The 14,150-nt window shown below is 39.7% G+C and overlaps 1 protein-coding gene across 4 annotated transcripts in view; it reads left to right on the top strand.

The window, feature by feature from the left end:
- Nucleotides 1-13,169, top strand: part of kcnab1b (potassium voltage-gated channel, shaker-related subfamily, beta member 1 b) — a 52,335-nt gene extending 39,166 nt beyond the window's left edge. For all 4 annotated transcript variants that reach the window (XM_036138102.1, XM_036138101.1, XM_036138100.1 and 1 more), the window contains 7 exons: nt 3,590-3,676; nt 9,018-9,103; nt 9,559-9,679; nt 9,771-9,865; nt 12,075-12,195; nt 12,360-12,448; nt 12,561-13,169. In XM_036138102.1, coding sequence (XP_035993995.1) covers nt 3,590-3,676; nt 9,018-9,103; nt 9,559-9,679; nt 9,771-9,865; nt 12,075-12,195; nt 12,360-12,448; nt 12,561-12,650 — 689 coding nt within the window. In that variant the 3' untranslated portion in view covers nt 12,651-13,169. The remainder of the gene's footprint in view (nt 1-3,589; nt 3,677-9,017; nt 9,104-9,558; nt 9,680-9,770; nt 9,866-12,074; nt 12,196-12,359; nt 12,449-12,560) is intronic.
- The last annotated feature ends 981 nt before the right edge of the window (nt 13,170-14,150 follow it).

The raw sequence follows: 14,150 nt of genomic DNA, 5'->3' as shown, positions 1-14,150 counted from the left end.
CCAGTCTTGCAAACTACTCTCTTTTTTCTTCCAGCTGTTACTATGTCATTTTCTATTTTTTGATGAAGACAAAAGCGAATGTATTTCATTTGGTGGCAGTGTTACCACTGATGTTGGTTTTGTGCAAATGCTCAGTTATCCAGGTCATCACAAAAGCAAACAGGCTTCAATCTGTTTGCTTTTGTGAGTTTTACTTAACCAGTTCTGATAAGAAGTGGGGAGTAATATTTTACAAAGATTTTAAACTCCATAAGCAAAAAATCAAGCTTTTTCATTCATGTCTTCTGGCCAAACTTAAACCTTTCTAAGAAGTCTTGACCTAGAGAAAGCCATTCATGCCTTCGGTGGATAATTATTGTCCTTTATTTCAGTCTCTCATCCCTCAGTCGCCTTGTCTGACCTTTATTTAAATTCAGCTGCCCGTCTTCTAACCGACACCTCCAAACGTAATTGCATCACCCATGTTCTTTCTTCTTTACATCAGCTTCCTGTCAATTTTTAGAACAGATTTAAAACTTTTATTGCTTTTTTTTTTTTTTTTTTTTTTTTTTTTACTGAGACTTCCTGGTAGTCTAGTGGTTAGGATTTGATGGTCTCACCGTTGAAGCCCAGGTTTGATTCCTGGTCAGGGAAAGGATAGAATCACAACAGTAAGACTGTTAACTACTAGGCTGTTAACTACTAGGTTACCACTCCCCTGGGGGAGTGGTAACCTAGTAGTTACAGCATTGAACCATGTGTCCCAGAGGTACTGGGTTCAACTCCCACAGACTGCCACTCTGGGTCCCTGAGCAAGACCCTTAACCCCAGATTGCTCCTTGGATACTGCACAGCGGCAGCCCGCAGCTCCCCAAGGGGATGGGTTAAATACAGAGAACAAATTTATTTGGAATATATGTTGCAATAACAATAAAGATTATTACTAGGTCCAAACAATGAGGTGATCATAATTTCTCAGTGGCAGCACCCAGACTCTGGATGCAGCTCCCTCGAGTCTTTTTAAATCGAGTGTCAAAATCGATATATTCAGGCTGGCTGTTAATAGCAAGAAGCACCACGACATTCTAGTTATGATTTTTATTATTTTTGCCTGTTCTTATAGATCTATGCTTTGTTTTGTTTACCTCTGTTTTGTTTTTATTATAATGCATTTGGTTGCCTTCATTGGCTGTGTAAACGGCTGTAGAAATAAATGATTGACTGGTTAGTTACGGCTTAAAACCTCAGGACATGTCTCCAAAAAACATAGTCTTTCTCTATGTTTGCCTTTGTAAACTGGAATCTGGATTTATTTTTTATTTTTTATTGCTTTTGGAGAGATGGCTTCCTCTGTGTTGCGTGGCCCTTTAGTTCATTTCCCTGTTGATAATAAATGTATTTTAATTCTTTCAGCCACCATCTGTTCTAGGGTTGAAGTGCACATTTTGCACCAAAACATGCTCTGTGGGACAATGAACCCATCTCCTTCCTGAGCAGTACAGTGGCTGTGTATTTCCATGGTGTTTATATTTGCATATGTTTGTTTTAATAGACGAATGTGGCACCTTCAGGCATCTGGAGGGACCAGACTTGTTGAGATCCCCCATAATCTCATATCTTACCTGATTTATTTTGATTTTTCCATGAATTCATACAAGGACCCAGTATAAGTGTGGCTTAAAGCACGCGTTCACATGCGGCGCACCTTTTGAACTCAAGTGTGTTATTACAAAGCCAGAGCTTAGAGGACATTCTAGCATTTCTGACTGGGACCTTAAAAGATCTTACTTCCAGGTACGAATAAGAGTCATAATTACTTCCTCCTGTCTATGCTTTGCCCACAGGCACATTCATAGTACCATAAAACCACTGTGTGCTCTCGAGAGCAAACAGCCAACAATGTTAACTTGATCACACATTTATTCTCACGTTCTGTGTCTTTCAAAACCGTGCATAAAGTCGACTGATTCAATAAATAAGCGCATAGCTGAGTTTGTTTAAAAACAGAATAATTACATTAGACACAGTGTAATTCATATATTTTGTTCAATTCTGATTTTAATCTGCCAACAAGGAGGTATATTTTGTAAATTATGAAAAAAGAAATGAACCATTTCAAATTTAACAGTGCCCACAACGACGCGCAATACTAGATGAGTCTGTGAATACGCTGGTGTTGATACATGTGTGAATATGATGGGTAACTGAGGCAAAATCTCAGCTTTTTTTTATCTATTATACTGAACGTGACACTTCTTAATGGATGCCCCTGTCCTCTGTGCTGGAGAAGAGAGTGATGACAGTTTATCAGACTGCATCAGTGCCCCCATAAATGATGGTTTGCATAATTGCACATGGCACCGCCAACATGCAAATTTGAGGAGTTTGTTTAATAAATATCAAGTACTGGGCTAAACTTGAGAGTCATTGGTTATTTCTCTATATTTTGCTTTCATGAAACCAGACTTTTTTTTTTAGCATTATGAGAAAGTAGTTTTTGTTAGTAAAGTACCAGTATTTGTTCAAGCTTTTTAAGATCTATATCTGGTCATTTTCAAAATAATGTTTTTTTTTTTGTTTGTTTGTTTTTTTTTTTTTGACTTGGTCATTGAATCATTCAGGCCTAAACTTAACCTAACTCACTGTTGTGTCTGTGCATAGTAGACCAACATTAAAATGGATGTTTTCTTTCATTTATAATTAGCAGCCTGTCACAGAGAATTGACTCTTAACATGTTGTCTTGGCATTAGTTTTTTTACCAAAGGTTTGGGTTAAATTACACCATTTAAGATTCCAGTTAGTTTTAATCCACATTTTACAAAATATGCCAGCTGCAATATTGTGGGAGTGGTAGCCTAGTGGTTTGAGAGCCAGGAGTGTCTTGGAGAGGCCCCAAAGGTCGGCTGTCTGCCACTCTGTGTCCCTTAACCATACTGCACCCCATGTGCCACTCCTTATTGGCAGCACGCCCCTCCCTATGGGACGGGTAAAAAGCAGAGACAAAATGTTCCCCGCCTGTGGGACTATAAAGGGAAACATTATTTTATTAATTTACAATGTTTTCTGTATAATTGATTGCATCTCCCCCCTTCTGGTTGCTACTATCATCAGCAATCCTAGCATCCATAAGAAGAACAGCCTTATTAGGTATCCAAGAATTAGTTTTGCTTGAAGACCAAACCGGATCAAAAGATATGGCTGGCTTGGTGCAGCTGAAATGTTTTAAGAAATTAGCTGGCATGTTCTGACATCAAGTCCCCCGGGGTTTCAAAGGCTCTATTTAAATTTTGTTTAGGCTTTTTCGACATGTCTCTTTGTTGTTGTCACAGTAATGAGGACAACACCAGGGATCAAAAAGTGAATAAAGCTGTACGAAGATTTTCATTTTGGATCAACTGTACTTGGAGAACTGGGAAATATGACACACTCTGTCATATGCGCAAAATGGAGACATATTTTAACCAGGATCTTTTTTCTTAAATGCCTGTTTCTGCTTCAGTTGTGGAACATGAATATGCATAAGCAAAGTCTTACTGAATGCTTGGTACTTCACTTCATTTTCAAACCATTATCCTTCCTTAACATATTTAACGACTCTTCTCACCTCAGGTTTAAAAGGTTCCCTACAGAGGATGCAGCTGGAATATGTGGATGTGGTCTTTGCTAACCGGACGGACAGCAACACTCCTATGGAGGGTAAGTGATTTCTGATCAAACTGTTGGAGTGCGGGGCGGGGGGGGGGACAGAACGAGGGCCTCTGTAACACGAGAAGGTGAGAAAATACTACTGAGACCGCTGCCTTTGCTAGACTGATGGCTTGGGTCTGCTCAGTCGAGTAGAAGTGAATTCCTCTGACCCACACAGACATAAGTTAATATGACAATCTTGCCTCATTTCTTGTCCTCTTGTCCTCTATTTTAGTCTCTCAGTCTCCCTCTATTTCTCTACGGTCTCTGTGGGATTGCTATCTTCCACAGGGTCTCTGAGCTGCACCGCTCCCAGCCCTCCCTGCTCGTCAGAAGCAGGATTATCTGCCTCCTTCGGGAGCGGCTGGTATATTTTTGGGTTGGTCTCTCTTGCCACAAGCCCCGCTGCGCACTTGCACTTGATTTCTACTTCTCAAAGCTTTAGTGATGCCTTTCTTGCATCCGCCGTATGGTGCTATTCAATTCTTAAAGACATTGCCAGAGTTTTCCTCAATGACTTTTCTCCTAATGTGACAAGATGCTTTAGATTCTTTTTTGTCGCTTCGCACAAAACCTTCTCCAGAGGTGGTATCTGCCTGAAGGCTTGATGTCGCATTGATCTCCTAAAAATATTTTCTATGCACTCCTCGTTTCCTTCCTCTTTGCCTCCTCCCTTGACAAGCGGCTGTGGGAGGCCAGTCTGTCATACTCATTGTTCCAGAGGCCCGGCTGTCATTATTAGCTGTGATGACTGGCAGGTAAACCCCACAGTCTCCCCCGTCAAATCAGATTTGATCCTTCAGATAGTTTCACTCCTTGATTTGCAATTGATGTCACAAAATCCCACTGTCAAGCCGACTCACTCAGAGTCAGACAACGAGTCAGGAAAGTTGTTTGACGGGTGAAATCAAAATGGGGTGAATGTGTGGGAGATTAAGTAATATATGAAGGAACCAAAGTCAACCAAATTTGGTTTTACACAGCCAAAGAGTTATGGAAAAGGAGCAAATTTTGTGAAAATAATTATGAAAACATGTGTTGCAAGATCCCAAGTGCTTTAAAGCCCCAGTGACACTGGCGCACCATCTAGTGGTCCACTAAATTAATTACAAAACGACCTCACCGTTGAGCGCGTAACAACTACTACAGAAGCCGTGGGGTGCCAAAAATGTGACAATGTCAACATGTCCTCCATCTTTTAGCTTCTGCTAATAGCTAATAGCTACGGTCATTATGTGAAATGGGTTTTGGCACTGTTGCCAAGTCCGCTTGTTTTTGTTTTTTTCTAAAGTCGCTTGTAAATTCTGTGAGTCGCGTTTGTTTTTGGGCTCGTAGTTTATTTGGGGTCTAAAATAAGCGACTATAAACACGTGTAAAGAGACAGGCTTTTGTGCTACAGAAAGCAATAACCAGCCGGCTGAAACATCGCTCCGCGTACACACATAGAGGACGAACGAAACGAGCCGTCTCCACCGGGAGGACGGAGTTGTTGCTGCTCTACACTGTTTTTGACATAAAGCTAAAATAAACTTCACTGTTATAATGAATCAACTTACCTGTCCAGCAGAAAGCCTGCAACCTTCACATCCCTTTTAAATCCTTGCTCCCTCATGAATTATTTCCACCTGGAAATAATAGCCTACATAGACTCTCGTTTTCCCCCTGGTTATTACTTCTTTTTCTTGTGTTGGTTACTTTCTCTTCCGTCTCGCTGGGCAAAGTATGGATGGTCTTCCATTTCAATAGAAAACAGCAAATAGAATGATCTACGGTCGTCTTTGCTTGTTTAAACTCCTCCTCCACCAACAGCACATGTTCACATACAGGTAAACGCGTGTGGCTGACAAGTTTGGCCCCTTTCATGTGCTGAATTCAGAAATAGAGACGAAACATGGCGCCTCCCTGTGCACCGCCGCTTATGTATTTATAAACTACTAATTCTAAGTTATGAGAACGCTTTCATTTTTGATGTGAGGTTATTAGCCAGAATATGTATTTACAAAAGCAATACTTGCTTTTTGCTAATTAAAAGCCAAATTAGTTACACACTGTCCCTTATAGGGTCAAATATGTCAGTGGTATATAAACTCTTTCAACCTCATCGCAACAATCACCAGCGAAATTATACTTCAAAGTTAAAGCCAGGAAAAGTTTACAACAGTTTAAATAGCGGGAAAGACTAAACAATCTTCTAAATAGGATAAAAAAAAGACAAAACAAAACCTGTGTTTGACAGCCAAAGACCTTTGCAGCAACATCACACTGTTGCAGGATTGAGTTTGCATTTCGGCAATGTACCAGTTGAGACAAATAGCTTGAAGGACGTAACAATTCAGCATTGCCTTTCTATGCACCTCTATGCACCTTCCTATACAGCATAAATTCAACGACTGGTTATCGTATTTTGAAAAGAATATCTTGATTTATGGAAAGAGCTCCCTTACTCCCAAGTAACTCAGTACTTGGTGGTAATAAAACTAATTACAAATTATATCAACCAAGGTGGTATTAACCGTGGGGTAGTGCATACATTTGTGCTTTGGTTGTTAGTTTAATTTTTTTATCAAATAATTTAAAAAAGATAAACAGCAAGAGGGTTAAAACCAATTTATTGTAAAATATTCTAGATGTTCTTCGTGCTCAAATGCATGTCCTTTGGAAACCAGGGAAAATTCTTAATTTGTTGTGCTCCTTAGAGGAAAGGCTCCTCAGCTTCTGCCCACTGTTGCATAATTACAATATTAAATACAGATGCATCTATATTAATGTACTGAAGCCAGCGACATAAATCATTGAGTAGAAAATCATTTTAACTGGATTTTGGCGTCTTGTAGCCACTCTAAGATTATCATCATGCATTAGTTCTGTGATGTGCCCTAAATACTTTCCACCGGTTGCTCTTTACTCTTGGGACCTGAGCTGCATGGTGAACTTGTTATGCACACATTCAAGAGATTGTTTCAATATAAACCGGCGTAACAACATCAGTTACAGGAGGGAGCATGGTAGCATTGAAAAAAAAAAAAGGAAATCTAGTGTTAAATAACAGGTGCTTATGCTTGCCTGTGTTTGTTTTTTGACCCTAACTACTCACGACCTTGCGCGATACAACTTGCGTCCCCTTGGGGACGGAAAGTGATGTCATGGCAGCAAAGTCTGTCTTTGTTAGCATCACTGCTTCCCTTATTCCGTGGCCTCGTTTCTTCTTTTACACTTTCCAGCCCCTTTGATGTTCTTCGCTGGTTTTGTGTTGCTTTTTTTTTTTCTTTTCTTTACTAAGCATCGTTCCCCGTAAGACTCCGACTCCTGTTTTATTTCCTCTCTTTACTGTCGCACCTGTCAGTTGCAAAGCTGGTGCTGCATAGACGGTGTCCCCCAAGGTGGAATTTCATCTAACATGCCATCGAAATGTGTCATTTACAAGAATCGTTATACTGCGTGCGCAACGAGATTTTTGCCTCGCGGAGCAGAATGTATGTCAATTCATTGTATTAATAGGTTCACCAAGACCTGATAAGCAAATAGCTCAAGGCTCCGAATCCTGTTGCAAGCCACTCGTTCAGCATCGGATTCAGCATGCTGAAGGGCACAAACGTTCCATCAATAAAATCCTTTCATGGCAATCCCAGCATGCGAGCGCGCTTCTCAGGAGAACAGCTCCGACACCTGCCTCCTTCTTCACCAAATCCTTCATTCCAACAACCATAAAGCTTCGATGTGGCTTTCCAAGGCGTGGAAATTCTCTCGCAATGTGGGATATTGATGACCACCCTGTCTGTGTGTGTGTGTGTGCAGGAAGTATAGAAATAAAGCTTCAAACAGCAGAAACATATCAGGAAAAAATCTGACAAAGACACACTGACATACACAGAGACAGCTGTCCAGACATCTACAGCGATCAGTGCCTGTGTGTTGAGGGCCTTCTCGCGCTCTTATTGCTGCGCTGTTCAGAAGGGGCACTGTCATACCTGCTGTCTGGAGCTCGCCAAAACTCCCAGACTCTGTGGCGTATACTGCAGCTGGGCGAGGACTCAAGGACAGATGGACACTGGCTAACAGCCAAGCAATAATGGAGCTTTTTGGAGGAGCAAGCAAGTGGAGTTTGTTGCCCAAATGAACAGAATTTCTTCTTTTTTTTGTGTGTGCCTCTGGTTGCAAGCATTTCTACATTAAAGGGAATGTAGAAATGGAATGTACATTAACCCAAATAAACTTTCATACAAACTCTGTTTTAATGTAGCCAACCGCTGCAAAAAATAGCTCTCTTTTAAATATTTATTTTCTATTTTAGTCGTGAAATCTTGATAATTTGCCAATTATTACATTTTTCATCGAGTAAACTCCTAATTCTCCGCAGGGCTGGTTTTCCTCTAGGATAAAATGCTGATTGTGTTTTAAGCATGTCATCTGACAAACTGGTGCGGTTTCTTTTTGCTTCACAGTTTGTTTTCCTTTCTGTCCCCGCATCTGTCCAAGTCCTGCCATCCCTCCCTTCCTCCACTTTGGAGCAGGACCATAACCCTCCCTCCTGCTTCGACCCCGCTCACGTACACTTGCTCTCCGTCTCTCACTGAAGCACACTTTGGTTCCAAGAAAGATCCAATAATGAAAGGAAATCATTCAATTTCTTTTTCATTATCTTATGTGGATAAAAAATCTCTTCCTATTTCTCACCCTCTTAACTTCACACACCCAGCATTTGAATTGTGCAAACGGACAGAAGTTTCATTAATATAAAAATGTATTCAATTTACACATACAGTATTTACTTCTGATTTACAATGATATGTGTATAGTGAGATATTTGTGCGACGTAACAATAGCGGATTTCCCCGATTTTAAAAACTCTTTGGAAGTTCTTCACAAAGGTTTTCATAAATAAAATAGTTTTGCCTAGCATTTAAACCCCCTAGCAGGGCGCCTCTGCTGCTCTCTGTGTCATAGTGACACAGACCCCTGAAGGCCACGGCTGACTTCTGCCCCTTCAGTTTCACCTTGCTAATATATTTGCACAGCACAAGCTGCATTTTGTCAAGGTAATTCTTTTCATCTGGCGCCCCCCAGCATTTATGGTATTAACTACGTGACCCCAGCAAATCACATGTGCCCACATACGAGTTATAAGTGAACCTTGGACATGCCAGTAAAATACAGTACAAACTGTAAGTTTCCTTAGACATCATGTTGTTGTTTTTTTTACAAATAAAGTTATACAACAACTTTTAGTCATGAAGGTGATAATTCATATTCTTTAGTTTATAATGGTCTTCTAGCCTCCAATCGCAGCCTCATCTGATGTTCAAATGCCAAAAATGTACTTATTTGCTGTTCTATATTTTTGTTTTTATAGAAATTGTGAGAGCCATGACTCACGTCATCAACCAAGGCATGGCCATGTATTGGGGAACATCTCGCTGGTCTGCCATGGAGATCATGGTAAGTCATTGCAAAAGAAATTGCACACTTTTTATCAATCCTTAGTGTTACTGTCATGTGGTCATCTATAGAAATTCCAAAGCCCGATTCTCTCTTATTCAGAATAAAAGCAATCACCCCATGTATTGAGTGGTAAAGTTTGTTCAGCATATTCATTTTCTGTTGAATGTCTTTGCGAATGACTTTCAGCACATAAGGAGGGGGTGGCATGTAAGAAGTAAAGATGTTTATATGTTTTATCATTGCTGTAAAATATGCCCACTTTTCATTAAAAAGTTAAAAGTAATAATGAGTCCAAAATCAATCCAATTCCAATCAAAGACAAAAACGGTGCTAATGTGCTAAAAGACCTTAGCAAATGCAGCCCTGGAAATAGATAAAAGTAATGAAGCATAAAGGTCAGCGGTGCATGCTTCCTTATCTCTTGATTTCCTTTTTTTTCCCTTTCTAATCAGGAAGCCTACTCTGTGGCCAGACAGTTTAATCTGATTCCGCCGGTGTGCGAGCAGGCAGAGTATCATTTTTTCCAGCGGGAGAAGGTTGAAACTCATCTTCCCGAGCTCTACCATAAAATAGGTAAGTGTGCTAAGTTTCCACTTATCACCAAGGTTTTCAGTGAGGGCAGTCAGACACCGTCAGCATCACGTATGTCTCTGTGCTTTCACAGGTGTGGGTGTGGTCTCGTGGTCTCCTTTGGCCTGCGGAATAATCACTGGAAAGTATGAAAATGGCATCCCAGAAACCTCCAGGGCTGCGATGAAGGTAGTTGTGATAATTAGAAGATAGGTAGTGATTGTATTTGGTCAGTCTTCAGACCCTTTCCCTTTAATGCAGAATAAAGTGTTTAATAGTGAAACTACGAGCATTTCCACACGCGCAATGCGAAGGGAACTCAAGGGATTGCGTCTGAGCAGCTGTGTAGCCTCAAGAAAACCACTGATCGTTGAGGCTAACCGGGGAAAAAAAAGGCTTCAATTTGTTAGGGAGCATAAAGATTGGACTCCGGAGCAATGGAAGAAGGTCATATGGTCTGATGAGTCCAGATTTACCCTGTTCCAGAGTGATGGGCGCATCAGGGTAAGAAGAGAGGCAGGTGAAGTGATTTACCCATCATGCCTAGTGCCTGCTGTACAAGCCTGTGGGGGCAGTGCTTTGATCAGTTGGTCAGGTCTTGGTTCAGCAACAGTATGAGCTCAACAAAGGAGGTCAGCTGACTACCTGAATATACTAAATGACCAGGTTATTCCATCAATTATTTTTTTTTCTTCCCTGATGGCACGGGCATTTTCTAAGATGACAATGCCAGGATTCGGGCTCGAATTGTGAAAGAGGGGTTCAGGATCGGCCACCTAAGAGTCAAGACCTTAACCCCATTGAGAATCTGTGGGATGTGCTGGAGAAGGCTTTGCGCAGCGGGCTGACTCTACCATCATCAATGCAAGATCTTGGTGGAAAAATGAATGCTACACTGGGTGGAAATAAATCTTGTGACATTGCAGAAGCTTATCGAAACAATGCCACAGTGAATGTGCGCCGTAATCCAAGCTAAAGGCGGTCCAATGAAATATTAGAGTGCGACCTTTTTTTTTTTGGTGGTGACTTTTTTTTTATTTGGCCAGGCAGTGCTTAAGTTTGTAAATTTCTCCACTTTTTATTCAAGACTATTCAATATTTTTCCTATCATGTATTTATCCCCAATAAAATTACGCTACTAGAGTCTCGCCTTTAACCCGTCTGGGTGCTGAAACTAATTAATTTCCCTTTATGTAGATAACATTTATATTATCAACATATTAATAATCGTATGATTGTGATAGAAGTTTATGTGTATATTTCTTCCACTGTTTAGGTGGTGGATCAGCCAATCATCTCTCTCTCTTTCAATCATCTTCTCTGCTTAAGACACTCTTAGGCCCACTAAAAGTTCTCCTCACTACTGCTAACATTTTGCCTCTTTAGGAGATTTCTTGAGGCCTAAAATGCTTTGTGAATAGCTTTTATCTTACCGAGGTAGAATTATTATATTTTTCCTAAAATGACGTCACTAACAGCTACTTTTAGTTTTAGGAATCTTTGTGAATATGGGTACTGGCATTTATGTGAGACTAACAAGAAGAAAAATCATTCCTGAAAGAAGAACACCATAAAGAAAAAAAAACTGCTTGTGTCAGATGAGACCAAAATGTAACTTTTAGGCCTGAACACAAAATGCTCTGTGGGGTCAAACTTACACTGGACATTACTCCGAATGCACTATCCCCAATGTGAAACATGGTGTTGGCAGCATCATGCTGAGGGAATCTTTTTGTTCAGCAAAGAGAGAGAAATGAATCAGGTCTGCTGAGGGGATGGATGGAGCTAAATTAAAAAAAAATCCTGGAAGAAAATGTATGTATGTATGTATGTATGGGGCTTCAAAAGATCTAAGACTAGGAGAGTTTGTCTTCCACATCTACAATTGAGTGGTTTAAATTAGAGCACATTCATGTGTTTGAATGGCCTGGTCAAAGCCTGGGTCTAAAACCTGTGGAAATCTGAAGTACAGCTTGTAAATTGCTGTTGACCAATCCTCTTTTTTTAATCTGACTGCAGTTGAACTATTCTGCAAAGATGAACAGACAAAGATGGCAGTATTTTGATGTGCAAAAACGGTGATGGCAAAACGAATTAGAGCTGTGATTGCAGCAAAAGGTGGTATAAAGAACGGGGGGGGGGGGGGGGGTTAACATGAATGCATTATTTTTTCAGACTTTTGTTTATTTAAAAAATGTTTGAAAACCACTAATCACATATTCTTCCTGTTCACAATTTTGCACAACTTTGTTGAGTGGCCAATCAAATGCAATTCTAAAGTTTATTTTTGTGATGTGACAAAATTAAACAATCACTTTTGCAGGAACATACCAGTTGAAGTTTTTCTTTTCCTTGTCTTTAAGGTTTAATGCTGTTTATGCTTCTTTTGTTTCTCTAGCCATATCAGTGGTTGAGAGAGAAGATAACAAGCGAGGATGGAAGAAAACAGCAATCCAAACTAAAAGAACTGACTCATATCGCAGAAAAACTAGGATGCACCTTGCCACAGTTAGCCATAGGTACATTTAAAAAAAAAAGCAGAACCTGAATCAACTCTTTATTTTTGTCAAAGTTAATTTTTGCCTCCTGAAGCCAACGTTTTCATTGTTTGCATTGTTAAGCGTGTTTTAATTAAAGCACCAGAAGTCCTGTTAGACTCACATTCTGTTGTCCTTATCTTCAGCCTGGTGCTTGAGGAATGAGGGAGTCAGCTCAGTGCTTTTAGGGGCCTCCAATCCCACGCAGCTGACAGAAAACCTGGGAGCCATTCAGGTACACATTCAAGCCTTTTCTGCCCTTAGTAATCCCTCGATTTCTTTGTGTTGTTCGCCATGCATTGTCAACATCTTATGATGCTCTGTTGCTTTTCTTCTGCATATTTTAGGTAATTCCAAAGATTACAGCAGGTCTTGCCTCAGAGATGGACCATATCCTGGGCAACCGTCCACACAGTAAAAAGGACTACCACCATTAGGATGGACACTTTCGACTACACTATGCTCATAAGGCTTTTCAAAGCTCACGTTTCACAGCCATGGCACCATAAGTGCGTGCCCACGACTGCGTGTATCTGTGGAGGACTGTGTGATTGTACTTGGCTCTTTCAACTCATAATTGTGAAGTGGGCTACATGACGACAAAAGCGTGCATGCAAAAGCAGCCAGTAACCCGAGTGAACACGATCTGGAGGATCCATCGAGACAATTTCCTGCATTGAAAAAAAACAAAAAAAAAAACTCTCATCTACAGCAGACTTTGCAGAAGGTGCTGAACCATGTAGTGCTGGAAAACTAATACATGTAGTTGTTGAAATATTCTGCATAACATGGCTGTCAATGCATGTCGAGAAAACCACAGAGGACTTACTTACCTCTTAGCATCCAATTAAGTATACCAGAGCACTATGATAAAGAAAAAGATTATTTGCATCAAAATGGACCTAATGCTAGAGAGATCTATTTTGCTTAGTGTATTTATTGTGAAAACAGTAATAATAATAAAAAAAATTGTGATTATGAATGAGCCATATTTCAGCAGCTTGGATGAACATTCCCCAATGCAGCTGGAGCTTGCTTATCTATGTGATTGCTTCAAAGTTGAAGATCTAAATGTCAGCTAAACAAGTTATTTTATTTTACTTTACTTTTTTTTTTTTTTTTGCTATTGCCATGATAAACAGACAATTAGAGAAATATTATATATATATATATATATATATATATATATATATATATATATATATATATATATATATATATATATATATAAATAAACATATATATATATATATATATATATATAAACATATATATATATAAACATGTAATGACTGTTACATAAGTCTATTTCTTTAATGAGCAGTTACGTAGTTCTGTTCTCTTTTTCACTTATGCAACAACACCGCAGAGTGTACTTTCCTACTGTGCCCTTTCAACCCATTTTAGTTTGTACTCTGGCAGAGTTTCTGTCAGTAGGAATTGTATCTGATTCATTTCATTTCAGTCGGTGCTGCAGATAGAAAAGTGTCTCATTGAAGTTGGGGCGATGATCTTCCTACAGAGGAGCTTGTGGATAACAAATAAAGCCATGTGGCTAATGAAGAGACTCATCGGAGGGGAAAAAAAGAACACCATATGGACCCTTGCAGTAATTGCACCTGGAACAAGTAGAATTTTACCCAACTTCTACCAGATGGCCGTTTTATGTGATGAGTCAATCTTTGCTATGTTTTCTTTGTTCAGATATGTATTGTGGTGTTGTTCATCAAATTTGTACATGACAATTAAAGAAACGCTTAGAGTCCCATGTCTCCTTCTATGACTCAGGAAATTAAATTAATTGACATCCATAAGAGAGAGTTATAGTCAAACTGACAATGCAATCAAGGAAGAAAGGAATGTTTAAACACCTTTATATAATGGACCCTGTTTGCATTTACTGTTCGTATTATAAACAACATATTGTAAATTGTTAT

This window comes from Fundulus heteroclitus, chromosome 6 (assembly GCF_011125445.2).
Source record: "Fundulus heteroclitus isolate FHET01 chromosome 6, MU-UCD_Fhet_4.1, whole genome shotgun sequence".
Taxonomy (NCBI): Eukaryota; Metazoa; Chordata; class Actinopteri; order Cyprinodontiformes; family Fundulidae; genus Fundulus; species Fundulus heteroclitus.
Note: the sequence above shows the minus strand (reverse complement) of the source record. Positions and strands in the feature narration are given on the sequence as shown.